The sequence below is a fragment of the Stylophora pistillata genome, chromosome 4, assembly GCF_964205215.1.
Source record: "Stylophora pistillata chromosome 4, jaStyPist1.2, whole genome shotgun sequence".
NCBI classification, from domain to species: domain Eukaryota; kingdom Metazoa; phylum Cnidaria; class Anthozoa; order Scleractinia; family Pocilloporidae; genus Stylophora; species Stylophora pistillata.
The window spans coordinates 29,350,952-29,365,498 of record NC_142522.1 but is presented as its reverse complement, the minus strand read 5'-3'; the positions used below and the strand labels follow the sequence as shown (position 1 = coordinate 29,365,498).

General features: G+C 41.1%; 1 protein-coding gene and 1 long non-coding RNA gene across 6 annotated transcripts in view; both read right to left on the bottom strand.

Annotated features, from left to right (window-relative positions):
- Positions 1-4,917: 4,917 nt before the first annotated feature.
- On the bottom strand, positions 4,918-6,938 carry LOC148733241 (uncharacterized). Its single transcript, XR_016000667.1, has 2 exons — positions 6,050-6,938; positions 4,918-5,460 (listed from the first exon to the last, which is right to left on the bottom strand). It is a non-coding gene; the product is annotated as an uncharacterized LOC148733241 (long non-coding RNA).
- A 2,166-nt stretch (positions 6,939-9,104) lies between these two features.
- LOC111345102 (uncharacterized) overlaps positions 9,105-14,547 on the bottom strand; it is a 15,283-nt gene continuing 9,840 nt past the window's right edge. For 3 of the 5 annotated variants that reach the window (XM_088758753.1, XM_088758754.1, XM_088758755.1), the window contains 4 exons: positions 14,544-14,547; positions 12,990-13,118; positions 12,056-12,158; positions 9,105-11,838 (listed from right to left, as the gene is read on the bottom strand). The exon at positions 14,544-14,547 is cut by the window's right edge and continues 71 nt beyond it. In XM_088758753.1, the coding sequence (XP_088614879.1) occupies positions 10,372-11,838; positions 12,056-12,158; positions 12,990-13,045 (1,626 nt within the window). In that variant the 5' untranslated portion in view covers positions 13,046-13,118; positions 14,544-14,547 and the 3' untranslated portion in view covers positions 9,105-10,371. The remainder of the gene's footprint in view (positions 11,839-12,055; positions 12,159-12,989; positions 13,119-14,543) is intronic. The other 2 variants (XM_022952365.2, XM_022952366.2) reach the window with 1 other exon arrangement.

Sequence of the window (14,547 nt, the reverse complement as noted above, 5' to 3'; positions counted from 1 at the left end):
GTCGTACCCGTGTTACCTAACTACAGTTCCGAGACAGTTTTCTTCAAAACTTGTTTGGATGCTTGAAAAATTTCAAAATCATTCCAAAGCCCTTTCAGAGTAAGCCTGCGGAACAGATGTCATTACTTTTATAGAAGTGCGGAAAAATAACACTTTCGTCCATGAGTTTATGCATTCTTGAATTTTGCAACATTTGGTTTATTGAAGTTTCAGCCCTCCTGACGCATGCGAAGCTTTGTGCAGGTCACATCGTTGTTGGTTGTAGAGTTTCAGCAGGTTTGCAGACACTGGTAGAAGGCTTAGCTTCTCGTCCTTACCAGATGCTGGGCATGGCTAATTTTAATCTCAGTAGATGGGGTTTTGCTAAAAGCAGGCCCGCGGCCCAGCGGCCCGCGGCCCGCGACGGCCCAACGGCCTGGCAGGCCGAAGGCCCAGCGGCCCGCAACGGTCTGCGACCGGGAGGCCCGGTGGCCAAGTCCTGATTTTGCACAGTTTTTTTGGGTTATCCTCGGTGTAAAAACCTCACAACTGACGTCACGATAAGGGTTAAATTTTGGTTAACCCTTATCGTGACGTCAGTTGTGAGGTTTTTACACCGAGGATAACCCGTTTTTTTGTCCGGCAGTATAACTTTCATCGTTCGATAATGAAAGTCCTCTATTGTGCTATCGGTTTCTTTAGAGAGATTAATGAACAGAGAATCAAAACGTTTTTATCTGAACAATATGCAACAAACAGAAACATGGATTCAAATGATTAAATGGTAAACGAATTCAACCTCACTGTCGTCCGATTTGCACGCCCAAACCCGATGCAGATCTGTGCATGCGCTTGGATTTACTGCCGGACAAAAAAACTGTGGAAAATCAGGACTGGGCCACCGGGCCTCCGGGTCGCAGGCCGTTGCGGGCGCTGGGCCTTCGGCCTGCCAGGCCGTTGGGCCGTCGCGGGCCGCGGGCCGCTGGGCCGCGGGCCTACTTTTAACAAAACCCCAGTAGATGGCGTGTTTTGTGGTCAAGGAGAGCCTGATAGGTATCGGATCCAGCCTTCTTACACTCTGAAAGGATCGCTTTAGCTTCTTTACCGCGTCATGAGGACTGCTGACACGACGTTCAAAATCCTATGCTTTAGAGAACTTGAGAAAGTCACTTGAGGCAAATTGGGGCCCATTATAAGTAACCAATAATTAAGATATCCCATGCCCATAAAAATGTGCTTTGTGCTTTCTAATTACTTGCACTGAGCTGAGGAAGGGCTTCCGGAGGTGATTTAATTTAAAGAAGTTATTGTCAGTCAGCAGTAACTAGGTAGTTATTTCCATCCAACCCAGACAGGTCCGCTGTAACCTCCTGCCAGTGGCAACTTGGTGTTTTATTGCTCTTGAGTGTTTTTTCGGTCTAGCCTCGCTCGTACTCTCCACAGGCTTCACAGGTGATTCTTGACGTCTCCTGCCATGTCAGGCCAATATAGACACTCACGCACCTTGCTGAGACGCCAATTAACTCCCAGTTGAGAGTTGCGAATCCTTTGTAGGAGCTCTCCCCGTGCTATCGATACTACCGCTCTCTCTCTTTCCTCATGTTAGACATAAGCCTATCTTGCACAGACATTTCATCCCTTATTTTTTAGTAGGGAGGGATCACTGTCGGCAAGACACACTTGTCTTCATGCCAGCTCCGTTGAATTGACCACTTTCATAAATGGCTGCCAGATTAATATTCTTTTGTTTAAATTTAAATTAGCCTTTCTGGCCTCACTTGAGATAATGTATTCTTTTGAATTTTGTACTGGAGAACGAGGCCAGAAAGGCTAATTTAAATTTAAACAAAAGAATATTAATCCGTCAGCCATTTATGAAAGTGGTCTATAAAGAACTTTAAAACAAGAAGGTCTCACACCTTCCCGTTTCGTTAGTGCTGGATCTGCAGGGGTACTGCATCATTTTGATGATATCGAATTGTTGTGGAAGCCGAAAGGTACGTTCTGGGCATACCTCTATGTCATATATACTTTTACAACCACATATTCATTACCTGCAGTCTTTTTCCTTTTTTTTCCGGAGTTCCAGTATGAAAGACAGTATTTCAACCAAAAGTGTAATCGTTTAATTTCTTCACTAAAAAGACAATTGCTAAACGTTTCTTTTTCGATCTAGGCACAGCACAACTTTTGTCAACGACCACTTCGGTTTTTGAAGAGACATCTAAACTATAGTGTTGACTTCCTCTTTCTCATCTGTTCCTTTCCTTGACCAAGCGCTGTATGTAAGCAGTTGAAAGTTCGCTAGATAAATGATCGGCGAATTGTCCAGCTGTCATCAGAGAACTAGGTGCCTCTTTTATCTAAGACGGTAGAAACACTACTAATTGGACCAAAACACCCATTTATTTCTTGGAGAGGTTTCATTACAACAGAAAAAATGAGGTAGGAATCGGCACTTTGGGCGTGGCATCTCCAAGTCAGTTACCTTTGGGGGATTGCTTTTTGTATTTTGTGTCCCAAACAAGACTTGCATGTGAGTGGGAAGAAGCCGCGAGGGAGGACAAAGAATGCAGAAGACAAACAACTGGAACGATAAGGTATATATCGATATAAATTATATACAAGTCAGTGGCAGATCCAGACCTTGAGCTAAGGGAGGGAGGGAGGCAGTTTTGTGCGTGTAAGTACACCTGCCTTTTATTTTTTACACAAAATAGGGGGAGTGGCGCGGGGGCCCCTCCCCTAGATCCGCCACTGCAAGTATCAATGTGCCTAAGCAACTGGAAATTTGCTGCGATACAAAGCTTGAAAGAACAAATATGTCCACGAAAGGAAAGCATAGCTACAGCATAAGAGGATTCGAACGCTAGTCTCTTTGGTAAGTTAAGCTGGAATTCCACATTTAAACGCGAATGTACCACCTCCTCGGCGGAAACTGTGGCCGGCGAAATCCTGTGGGTCCAATGAAACGATGGAAGTTGAACCCTTGAAGCCAACATGGAGGGACTTGGCCATGATGCAGTTTAACTGGTTTGTAATGGATGTGAATGTAAAGAGAGTGTTAGGGGGGCGGTCTGTGCAAAGCAAAGACTGCATTGCAACCATAGAGCAGAGAGGTGATGCTGGGATTTGCGGAACGTGAACGACGAGAGCAGTATTTTGGTGCGTGTGACAGTGAAAAGGGCACCTCAACTTGTGAAAGTAAAGCTACCCCCTAATAATGCGGTATGCCGGATAACGTGAAAAAGCGTCGAGTGAACGTGGAATGAGGTATGGGCTGTCCTGTGAAGTGAAGAAACCAAGGAGGATGGCGAACCACATGGCCAGGTGGTGGAGTCGGGAAAGCTGAGTTGGGCGCAGAACTGTAACTAGAGTGATAGTGAGAGGACAGCTTTGCCGCGAGGAAAGTGGATCATGTACTGCTCTGATTTCTAAGTTAATTTGTCATGGATGTCATGGCAAGCTGTAGTGTCTGAGTGTCAAAGGAGGTGCGAGCGACGAATAGCGCTAAGATAAACAGAACAACTATCTAAGATGAGAAAAGCCGCAATGTTAGATGAAGAGGCAAGAAATGGTTGAAGGTTGTGTCAAACTAAATAATCGGTCCGTTTGGTGACGTCAACAAGACGAAAGCTTGGATATGTGCGCGTGGTGCTGTAAATCACGCAGGTAAAAAAATTGAAACGAAACGAAGAGGTAGCTGCCACAGGCACTCGAAGCGAAACAAACCAAAGGAACAATATTACTCAAACAAGTGAAACTCAAGATGGAGAAACAGCGTCGTTTCAGTCTTACCGGCGATAGTGTTCTCGAGGCCCAGTTAGTGTAGGGTGTGCAATTCTAAATCGAAAAGAGAAGCGTCAAACCACTATTGTAACACAATGTAATAAACCAAAGCATTTAGCAGAACACAACTCTATTCTTCATGGCGGGCGAACACGTCTTTTCGACCCGCGCACTACACTCTAGGTACGCAATGCGTATATACAATAACTACAGCTCACACAAAAATGATTGAACGCGTGAGAGACTCTTGTTCATTGCGAGTTTAGCGTTCGGATTGTCAGTTCTGACTAAAATTCTTTGGCCTTGTAGCTTCTTGGATCACAATATGAATGACGCTGACCGTGACGGCTAACATTTCGAGCGAGGCGATGGTCAAGGCAGCAGGATCGATGATAGGTGGATGAGCCGAGCGGAAAAAACGGCTGTCAAAGAAGCCACCGATCCTGAAGAGACAGGTGTCGGTGCAGAAACAAGGGCCGGAGTTGAGCTAAGGAGAAGAGCGAGGAAGGGAAATGCCGTTCTAAGCCAAGAGAAAATTATCCAACCAGCGTAAGTACGCAAGAAGGTTAGGGCTTGGCGCAAAACGGGCCGAATGGAAAAATATATGGGGACTGAGTCGCGAAGCATGTGCTGCATGAACATTTTCCAAAGGTTAATGCCAGTGCATACATAAGAAAATTTGCCAATAAGAAACTTGGAAGTTCGCGCCGAGCTGAGTTGAAGGCGGAGAATGTACAGTTTGGTGCAACTAATGTCCTTGGGAACTTCCAGTGTCACAGCAACCATTTCGTAGGTGAGACCAAGAAAGACCATTGAAGTGGAGGGAAACAGTCCTTTGCCGGTGGGAATTCGAGACCCAAGATGGTGGTGTCCAAGGTGCGAGAAATCCAGTCGCGCTTCATAATAGGACGCCTCGATACCCTCAAAGTCATAGTTTTCAGGACAGGACAAGACAAAATGGGAAAGGACACATGAAACATACATGTACCACTGAATGCTTGATTGCTGGGCTGGTATCATTCCTCTCCTTGCTCTGATACTTTCTTCCTCCCCTCCCCCTCCATCAATATGCTGTTAAAGGGGCCAGTTTGTTTGTTGACGAGTGGGGTTAGAACTCATATAACGACAATAAGACCAAAACTGTCAAAGTATGGCAACATATACAAAACTTTAATATATTAATCAACAGCTTTTCTGTGAGGTACAATGATTGCTGCTGCTTCAGTAGGTTGTTCAAATGTATTATACCAAAACTACTAATTCAACTGCCATTGAATTTTTGGTGATTACAAATATTACCTACCACAAAGTACAACGTACAAATCTATGCTAACTTCATTATTCCGAAATTGTTTGTCTTACAAACTAGCATGTTATTTGTACTTTTACAATTTAGAATTTACACGAGACTGATAAAATAGGCTCAATTAAAATAAGGAGTCGAAAAACTTCTCCAAATAAAATTGAAAACCTTTGAAAATTAGAGCTGCCGAAAGAAAAAAGAGAGTGTACAAGTCTCATCGATCGGCTTGACATGCTGCACGACTTTTACGCCCGAGCTGCTGACAAGAATCCACCCCCGTAATGGCAGTATTCTTAAATACTTAGTTCTATGACATGAATAAGCTAAACCTTACCTCCTCAAAATTTATAGGATGGCCATCAGTTGGGCATTTAGCAGCTTCAGAGGAACTAAATAGTACGAGAAAATCTGTTATAAATAATAAATGGAGCAAATATCGGCTCGGCGATGGAGTGCTCCAAAATCGATCCTTCCCCTTTACCACTGTTCATGGTTAAATTTATCAGTTATGAAAATTTTTAAAATTCAAAGTTTTGAGGCATGTGACGACTGACGGTTGTAATATTGATAGGCCGTTTGAATATTGAATATTGAAGATTCAATTACATCGGAGTTCAAAATGACGGAAAGGGAATTTCTCTCGCGCGAAAACGTTCAGAATTTCGCGGGAAAAGAATTTAATCGACTTATGGGATTCTGTCCATTTTCCTTTCGAAAAATCTTCAGAACATAGATACATCAATCCTTGTTTTAGGCTAAAATCCCTTGGAAAGAAACTTAAACAAAAGTCCTTCGTAAGAGAACACGATCCTAAGCCACAATCAGTCCCGATTGACACTTCGAAAATTCTCCTTCAAAAAAGTGGAACAAAGTAGGTTCTCATCATCCCCATCATAAGTCCCAAACTTCAACTTGTAATCTTTTATCCACCGGGGAATCACTTTTAAGGAAAACACTCATAGAGTCGTTTCAACTTACCGGGCGAAACAGATGATTTCAACGCAGGAGCGACAAAAGCGGTGTTCACACGTTGCAATTGTCGGCTCCTTTGACAAATACCCACACTGGGGGCAAATAAGAAGGCGAAGGTGAGGATCCTTGGCTATTTTTGCACGATTTTTTCTCCTAACTTATACCCCACCATTTCGACAAAACAAAGTCCAACCGTTGAAATGGACCACAAACATCAAACTTTCGAACGTGAAAGATGTAACCTATTTTTGATTCGTGAAAATTTTCACTTATTATTCTGAAATAGCCAATCAAAGAAAGAGAGTGACCGAAATTTTAAATTTAAAAATTACCTCATATATGTAAAGGGAGCAAATTCATGCACGCGGCTGATCATGAATGGAAATATGTGACGAACAAGCGAGTCAAACTTTTTATTTTATTCAAGCATACAAATACTACCACTCAGCGATTGAAGTCCTTTTTAGCATTACTGGAAGGCCTCAGTGCCAACTGTTTGTTTGAAAGAGAAATTTGTAGGAGACGAATTTGACGTTCTCTGGTAAATAAATTGTCGTCTTGAATCAATTTCAGGTTTTTTTTAAGCAAACGAGATTATAATCTCTTGATTCAAATCGTGTAACTCTCAAAAGAATTGAGCTGAATCGGGATTTTTAGGAAAAAATTCGAGAATTTCGGAGAAAAAGCTGGGAATTTACAGATGGATTTTTGGGCCATACCTAAGCCTATATTCTATATTCTTACCCTAATAAATCTCGCCCATTACTCAATAGATATTTGCACTTGCCTTGGTGCGTGAAATGTCACGCGGTTACAGACTTCCGGGAACGATCACGTTAAACTAAAATTTTTCATTTGATTCGGCACTGAGATATCATTTTATAGACGCGTCTGTTTCAACTTACCCTGGTACACAACGATTTCGGCGCAAAAGTTCGGCGCACTTGAACAATTCGCAAGTCAAGCACGTGTATTAGAGATGGATCCACGAGGAGAATTGTCAGACAGGGACTGCACCAGTAACACTGGCGCACGTGGATTTCAAACCACTATTCTACAAGGCAAGGAATGTCCATTGTCGATAAAAACAACGGTGGCGTCGACGTCTGTTTAAGCAGTTGAGTTAAAGTCTCCATGATCCGTAAAAGCAGAATCCTACCTAACAAAATTAGAAATAGTTGTTGACTGGCCACAATCAGGTTTTGCATGGCAAGCAAACAACGAAAAAAGGGGGCGATTAAAACATTTCGGAGAGGCATTTTGCTTTGCGATCCGTCCTTAATTTCCCGAAAACGACATTAAAGATTATAAGGAAACGTAATGTCACGAAATCTCGTTATCTATTTCTATTCGATTGATATGAGACCCATACGACATTTGTGGTCACACATGTTTTGCATATCTCAAGTGCGAACTAGATATGATCCTAGATTTTTCAAGAAAGTCACTTAAAGGTCGTTTACACGGCAGAAAAATCGGATACGGACGTGTCAAAAAAGTAGCACGGACCGCATAATTCTAGCCGTTTGCACGGATGATGTTTTACCACGGGTCGGACAAAAAGAGGCATAAGGACCAAGTTAGCGAGGTTGCGTTTACACTGCAGTTTTTGGGGGACTGGACCAATTTCTTGCATGGGACTACAGTATTTGGTACAGCTGTGTGCTGTTATCGAACATGTGTACCGCATTTACTCGAATAAGCGCCGCGGCGCTTTTTTAAAAATTGTACCAGACAAATATACTTTTTCTATATTTTTATTCAACGGTACACTTTCTATCTGTCAATTTTCCAATGGACTGATGCTAAACTGATAGTAAATCTAGAATTACGAGAGAAATTCATGCGGTGAAAAAACCCCGAGCGTTTCATAACCCGAGCAGAGAAGTACAGTCACTTTGAACTAAAGAACATCACATTTAGAATATAAATTGCCGATGCTGTGTTAAAATAGTGTTTTTCCTTGTTATACGGAGTTCCTCGAATAAGCGCTGCATCGGGGGCGCGGCGCTTATTCGAGTAAATACGGTGATTCTTGTAAACAGAATGACGACGCGTGATGCAAGAAATTGGTCGGACCCGTGTTTTTTCTGGTTTTGGGGCCATAGACGTCTATGGCCCCAAAACAAGAAAAAACACGGGTCCGTACCCATCCCCCAAAACATGGTACGGATTGTTTACACGGGAAAAAATGTCAGGTCCGTACTCCTTTTTTGACAAGTCCGTACCCAATTTTTCTGCCGTGTAAACGGCCTTTTAGTCTCGAGAGAGAACACGTGAAAGCAAAGCAACGTCCAAGAAAATAAAGCTGGTTGTTTCGTTCGTCAAGATCAGTTAGGACGGAACATCTTATTTAACTCACAAGAAGCTAGGCCAAAGATCCAAATCCTTATATTGTTCTGACAGCCCCATCTAAAGGTATATAGTTTTGTGCTCTATCGATTAGCGGGACAAAGCCCCACATATTTTTTAAGCTTCAATTCCATCATCTATAACCTCTGAATTTGAGATCGAAGATTTGTGTTTGGAATTTCATCCTGATATTGTAATTTATTTGTATTCATCTTTGACAAGAGCGGTTTACATTCTCTTGTCTTTGATAAAACACGGTTTTCGTAAAAAAAATATCATATAAAACCCAACTTGTGACCACAGAAGAGGAAATCGCTCGTTCACTTGACACAACAAAGTAAGCCGATTTTATTATCTTGGTATTTCTCAAGGACCTTTGATACGGTTCCTAATCAACGATAAGACTGGGCAATTATGGATTTTGGGGTGCTCTTAATATATCTGGTCAAGCCACTGGCTAACGCAACGAAGTCAGTAAGTTGATGTGAATGGGAATAGTTCTCCGGAAGTGCCGGTTCTGTCTGGGGTCCCCCAGGGGACAGTCCTCGGCCCCCTCTTTTTCCTGTAATGCATCAAAGACTTTTTGAGTACTTCGAGAATACGTTTGTTCGCTGATGTGGATACGATTATTCATAGCACTATGACACAAGAAACAGTTTCTAGCCTCCCGCATCAGCTGAACTGGAAACCTTTAAACGGAACAAAGGACAATCTTACGCTTAACTTTATTTCACAAAGCAATTTATGATAATAGTTCTCCATGGTTATCTTAGGACGGCACATATCCAACAAAATTAGCACTACATCCGGGTTAATCTTATATAAATATTAAGATGTTTTTTTAAAGATTAACAGATTAAAGTAATTAAAGATTAACTGATTGGCTTCAGGATGTGTTCGTTTATATTTTACTTGACCTATGGACCTTTATTATACACACCGTCCGCCAGCCAAAGACCAGTGCGTGGTAAAGATGAGTGAAAGCAGACCAGGTAAATCCTGAGACTTAGATTATACCGCGATGTCGGCGAGTTGATAATATTTCTTGCGGTGATGCAGTATTTCTTTTATTTTAGTGGCGATGTTGCGGTATTCACAACGCCCCATCTCCCCCTCGATATCAAAGACATCACACCGCGACACCTTTATCGAGTTTTCATATGAAAAAAGAGTATCACTGATATAAACTTGAAATTTGCTAGTGGACAATGAAAAATATTCTAACACTGGTGTGCATTTGCATTTAAGTCAACTATTTGCTACAAGTAATGATAATCATTGTACAAAACACCATTTCCTTTAAGGTTAGCCTGGTTGCACTCTACAAAAGCTAAAAGAGAATAAATGATATCATCTCTACCAAAACTTTTCTTCCGTTATAGAATCTACCTCGGTCTAAAAAAATTTCAAACATCATTTCATGCAAGCTAACTAGCATCAAGCGAGTCTAAATAATGCGGTATTTTTGTTACACTGTACGTTTGTTTTGAGTCGTGTGCTGCGTGTTCCCTTGACCAATCATAGCGCGAAGGAAATCAAAACTAACGAAATCGCGGATTACTTTGAATACTTTACTGTAAGGTTCTCTGTTGTTGCAAATTCTTTCGGTAATTTAGCTTTTCTTATTCTAATAATTGCTAAAAGAAAACAAACAGTTTTTCACACAGGCTTAGCCTGGTTGTGACTATGATTTAAGACAGAGCTTTCTCACCAGAAGGTGCAATTCAAAATGTTCATCACCGAACACGGGACTCTCTGAAATGTTATACAAGACAGTTATTGGAACAGTTGAAAGCCTAATGCAAAGCAAATGTGACTGATACTTTCTGAAATATGTTCTGTGAACAAATTTTTAAAATTATCACTGAGGTAAATCTTCAACTACAGAGCAAAATTCGAGAGTTTTTGGGCAGAATAGTGTGATGCTCAAGCGTATTCCCAAGCAGGTACACTAATAATTAGCCATTCACAAGGACTTATCCAAGCCTATTGGGCACAACTGGACCATTACTTATGAATAAGGTATCAACTCGCCGATTCAATTGGTTAACATGATGTTGAAACATTGCATTAAGGTTACCAAGACCACGGCGAAGAAGGGCCATGTTTTCTTCATGAGTGGAGAGGAATGCACTTTGGTTCTTGACTTCATCAGCTACTTCTCGCATTTCCTTCTTCACCATTTCCTCCAGAAATCTTCGCAATTCTTCCGTCTGTGAATGGAACTGACCAATTGTCGTTTCTACGCGAGTACCCATTTCTTGCAAATCGAATGCTTTCTTTTCCACTTTCTCGGTACGTTGAAAAATTCCTTTCATCAGTTCTCTTAAATCCCGTATTTCTCCATCCATCTTCTCTAGTTGATGATTCGTTTCTTTTACCAGCTGTGAATGCAACTCAGCATTCCTTTCCTCTACCTTCTTCCCACGAGAACTCATCTCATCCAATTGTAAAGCGTGCTCGGCCACGTTCTTCTCGATTCCCTCAATACGTTTACCAATTTCTTTAGACATTTGCTTTACACCCTGTATTTCTTTCACCTGTGAATGGAGTTGGGCCATTGTCTTCTCCTTCTTCTCTTCACGATAATTCAGCTCATCCAAGATGTACTCGGCCACCTTCCTCTTTAAACGTTCATCAGTTTTTTCCTTTGCGTTCTGTATCTCTTTCTCCGTGTTCTCTTTTTGAAGATGCATTTCTTTTATCAGCTGCGATTGGAGCTCGGCAATCCTCACCTCCATCTTCTCTTTGCTACAACACGAGTCTTTCAAATGTGAATCCCGGTCCTTGGCCTCCTTCTTCTCCGTTTTCTCGCCACCGCGATCTACTTCTTTCAACCGCGCATGGCCCTGCAAATGGTCTTGGTCCACCGCCTCCATTTCACCCATGCCTTTCCACTGTGAATGGCACTGAGTCACTGATTCCTTTTCCGTCTTCTTCCGAGGTTGGGCCATTTCTGCAGCTTGCTTAAGGGTCTTCTGATCATTCTCTCTGTAATCATCGCTTTCTTGTAGTTGTGATTCAAGCTGGTTCATCTTCTTCTGCAATTTTTGCTTGAATATTTTATCTTCCTCTAGTTGCGATTCAAGTTGGTCTATCTTCTTCTGCAACTTTTGCTTGAAGATTGCATCTTCCTCGTGACGTGAGTGGCACTGAGGTATCAAGTTTTCAAGGTAAGCTAATCTTCTTTCAAGCTTCTTACAGTATCTTCCTTCAAGACTGTCACTTTCGAGCCGGGTTAGTATCTTAGAAGAACTTGTATCAGTAACCACTTCGTTTTTGGAAGAGACAACCACACTACAAGGTGGGCTCTTAGTCTTGACTTCCTCTTTTTCATCCGTTCCTTTTCTTAAGCCAAATGCTGTTTGTAAGTAGTTGAAACCTCGCTGGATAAATGATCCAATTGTCCGGCTGTCATCAAGGGAACTAGGTACCTCTTTTATCTATGACGGTAAAAACATTACTACGAATTAGTTTTTTACAAATAAAATAAAAAATGTAGCAATATATAAATATTACTTCATTAATCTGTATGATTGTAGAAAGAAATATCCTAACAAATCAAAATACCAATTTCTTTGTACCCAAAACTGATTCTCAATTTCAAACCTGTAGACAATCACAAAAACGCTAAATGAAAAGAAAATAATAACATTTCACCTCAATAACGCTTGTAGAGGAATAAATCAGCAGCGTTGTAAAGGCAGGGCCGTAGCCAGAGTTCAGAAGAAGACGAGGCAAGTTTCCAGTCTGGCGCGCCCCCCTGAAATTTTTTAAATCTAGAGGCTCAGAAATGCTCTTTTAAGCATTTTCCTTGGCATTTTTCTTCAGAAAAGTCAAACTTGGGCAAGTGTGGAAGTTCACTTTTTTATTGCTGAGCGATACTGGTGCCCAAAAAAAAAGGCCAAAATCACGACGAGGCAATTGTCTCGTCTAGCCTCATGCTAGCTAAGGCCCCGAAAGGTGAGGGTGGTCTAAAGGGTTAATGCCCTAGACGCTTTGCAATAAAAACAAAAGCCAACAAAATTCAATGTCTGTATTCTACGATGTATAAAATAAAGACACATCGCCTGTAGGACTATCCTTTATACAGCAAATCATTCATTACACAAGTTAGAAGATAGACTCTTTTCGTTGGAAGTGCATCCAAATTTAAATTTTATCAAACCGAAACCTCTCTTAAAAAGTAAAATAAAGTGCCAACTCGATAAAAGCGATGTAGAATAGAAATTCTACTGGCGAAGCTTCACATTTTTACTAGAGAATCATACTTCATCGCTAGTAGGCGCTTATCAAAAATCATTTCTCATACCTTCGTGGATTAACAGTGTTACCCTTTCCGCGTGAATCAGACTCAGCAATTAATGTTGATAAAAATAGACTTGGCTGAGTACAAAATTTACTAAACCACAGAAAAGTGTCTGACGGTAATTGAGAGACGTTTGGTCCTGTGCATTGTTGGCTTCTGTAGGTAAATTTACCTAGAATAAGTGAGATCAAATAGCCAATCGTAATTCTTTCCTAAACATACTATCATTTGAACCCGGTATAACGATAGCTGGACACTTGGATGGTGTCAGTCATCAATATCTACCTCATTAAACTGTTTCGCTTCACTTTCACGTTGATCAAAATCCTTCTCATCCTCATTTGGCTCTGTCTGTTGACTTGTCCCCTCAAGACGGCTGTTTTTAAGAGATCTTAGGTTGTCGTCCTTAGTTTTCTACAATTGAGGAATAACATTTGTTTTAAAGGCGTAAGTCGTGCTAGAGGGAATGTGTGTGTACTTGTTTTTATATCAGTTAATCATATAGATTTGAAGTATTAAACTTAATCGGTTGAAAGGTTTCATTACATGAAAGCAATTTGTGACTGTCATCCACAGATCGAGGAACGCTTCAATCAAAGGGGTCTCTGGTTATTAGTAAAACGCGTAACGGCGTAACGTGATACCGCGTAACGGAGTTTTTTTAATGTCATTTTTCTTTTGTAATTTTTTTTATTATTATCTTTTAATATTTTATTCTTTTTTTTTTTAATGTGAATATTATCATTCCTGTTTGACGGGGCTTTTCCTGCCCTTTGGCCAAAGTTACCGCATTTCCGGAGACTCGACAGAGTGCGGGCGCACGTTCTCACGCTTCCACGGTTATGGAGGAGGACGATGATGGTAAGTTTTGGACTTTCATTTTCATTCAGTTAGTTTCCTTTCTTACTTCTCGATCTTTTAGACACAATTTGTTTAGTGTAGTTGCATGCTGTTCTTAGGATCGGGAAGCGGAGGAACGATGTTGTAAGACGGGCGTAAGAATGTCCGTGTAAGAGCCGCGTAAGAGGTTAGGAGACCAGTAGTGAGTTTCGTTACAGTAACAGAAGTTCTAAATTGTTCGCTGAAGAAACATAACCGTAGCCTCCTACGTACACATCCACACATCTGTAAGGTCTTTTGAGGCTCGTCACCCGCGGCGATTGCGTGATGAGACAAATAAGAATCTCTGCAAGGAGGTTTTCTAATTCTAGGGGAAATATTGACACAAGCATATTCCCCGGAGAACTAACCAGAAATAGCGCGCCAGACCTTCATCATCATTATTCTCCTCCATGAACGACCTCAGGGAAGCGTGAGAAAGTGCGCTAGTACGTTTTAGTGTCGCCGGAATAGCGGTAACTTCGGCCAAAGGGCGAGAAAAACCCCGCCAATCACGAAAAATAATGTTCACATTAAAAAAATATAATAATAAAATTTTAAAAAATAATAAAATAAAATAAATTACAAAAAAAATAACATTTAAAAAAATCCCGTTACGCGGTTTCTCGTTACGCCGTTACACGTTTTACTAACAACCGGGGCTCTCATTTTTTGTGGGTTTGGCGCTCTTTCAAGCAAGAATTATGATATAATCACTCCAGTCAAGCCTTTTTCTTTTCTGGTAGTTTGCACGGTTTAAGGAAGGCTTTGTAAGAGAATTTAGAAATGCTCCGAGTCTCTGAATTTATGTAGATTTTATTTGATATTTTCTAGGTTTCAACGGCTTTTCATTTAGTATTTCGCAAAATACTAAATAACTTTTCACGTCTGTTAAAACCGTTAATAAAGACCTTTCTTTATTGATTGATCGAGTACTAAAACATATGATACTTTTCACACCTCT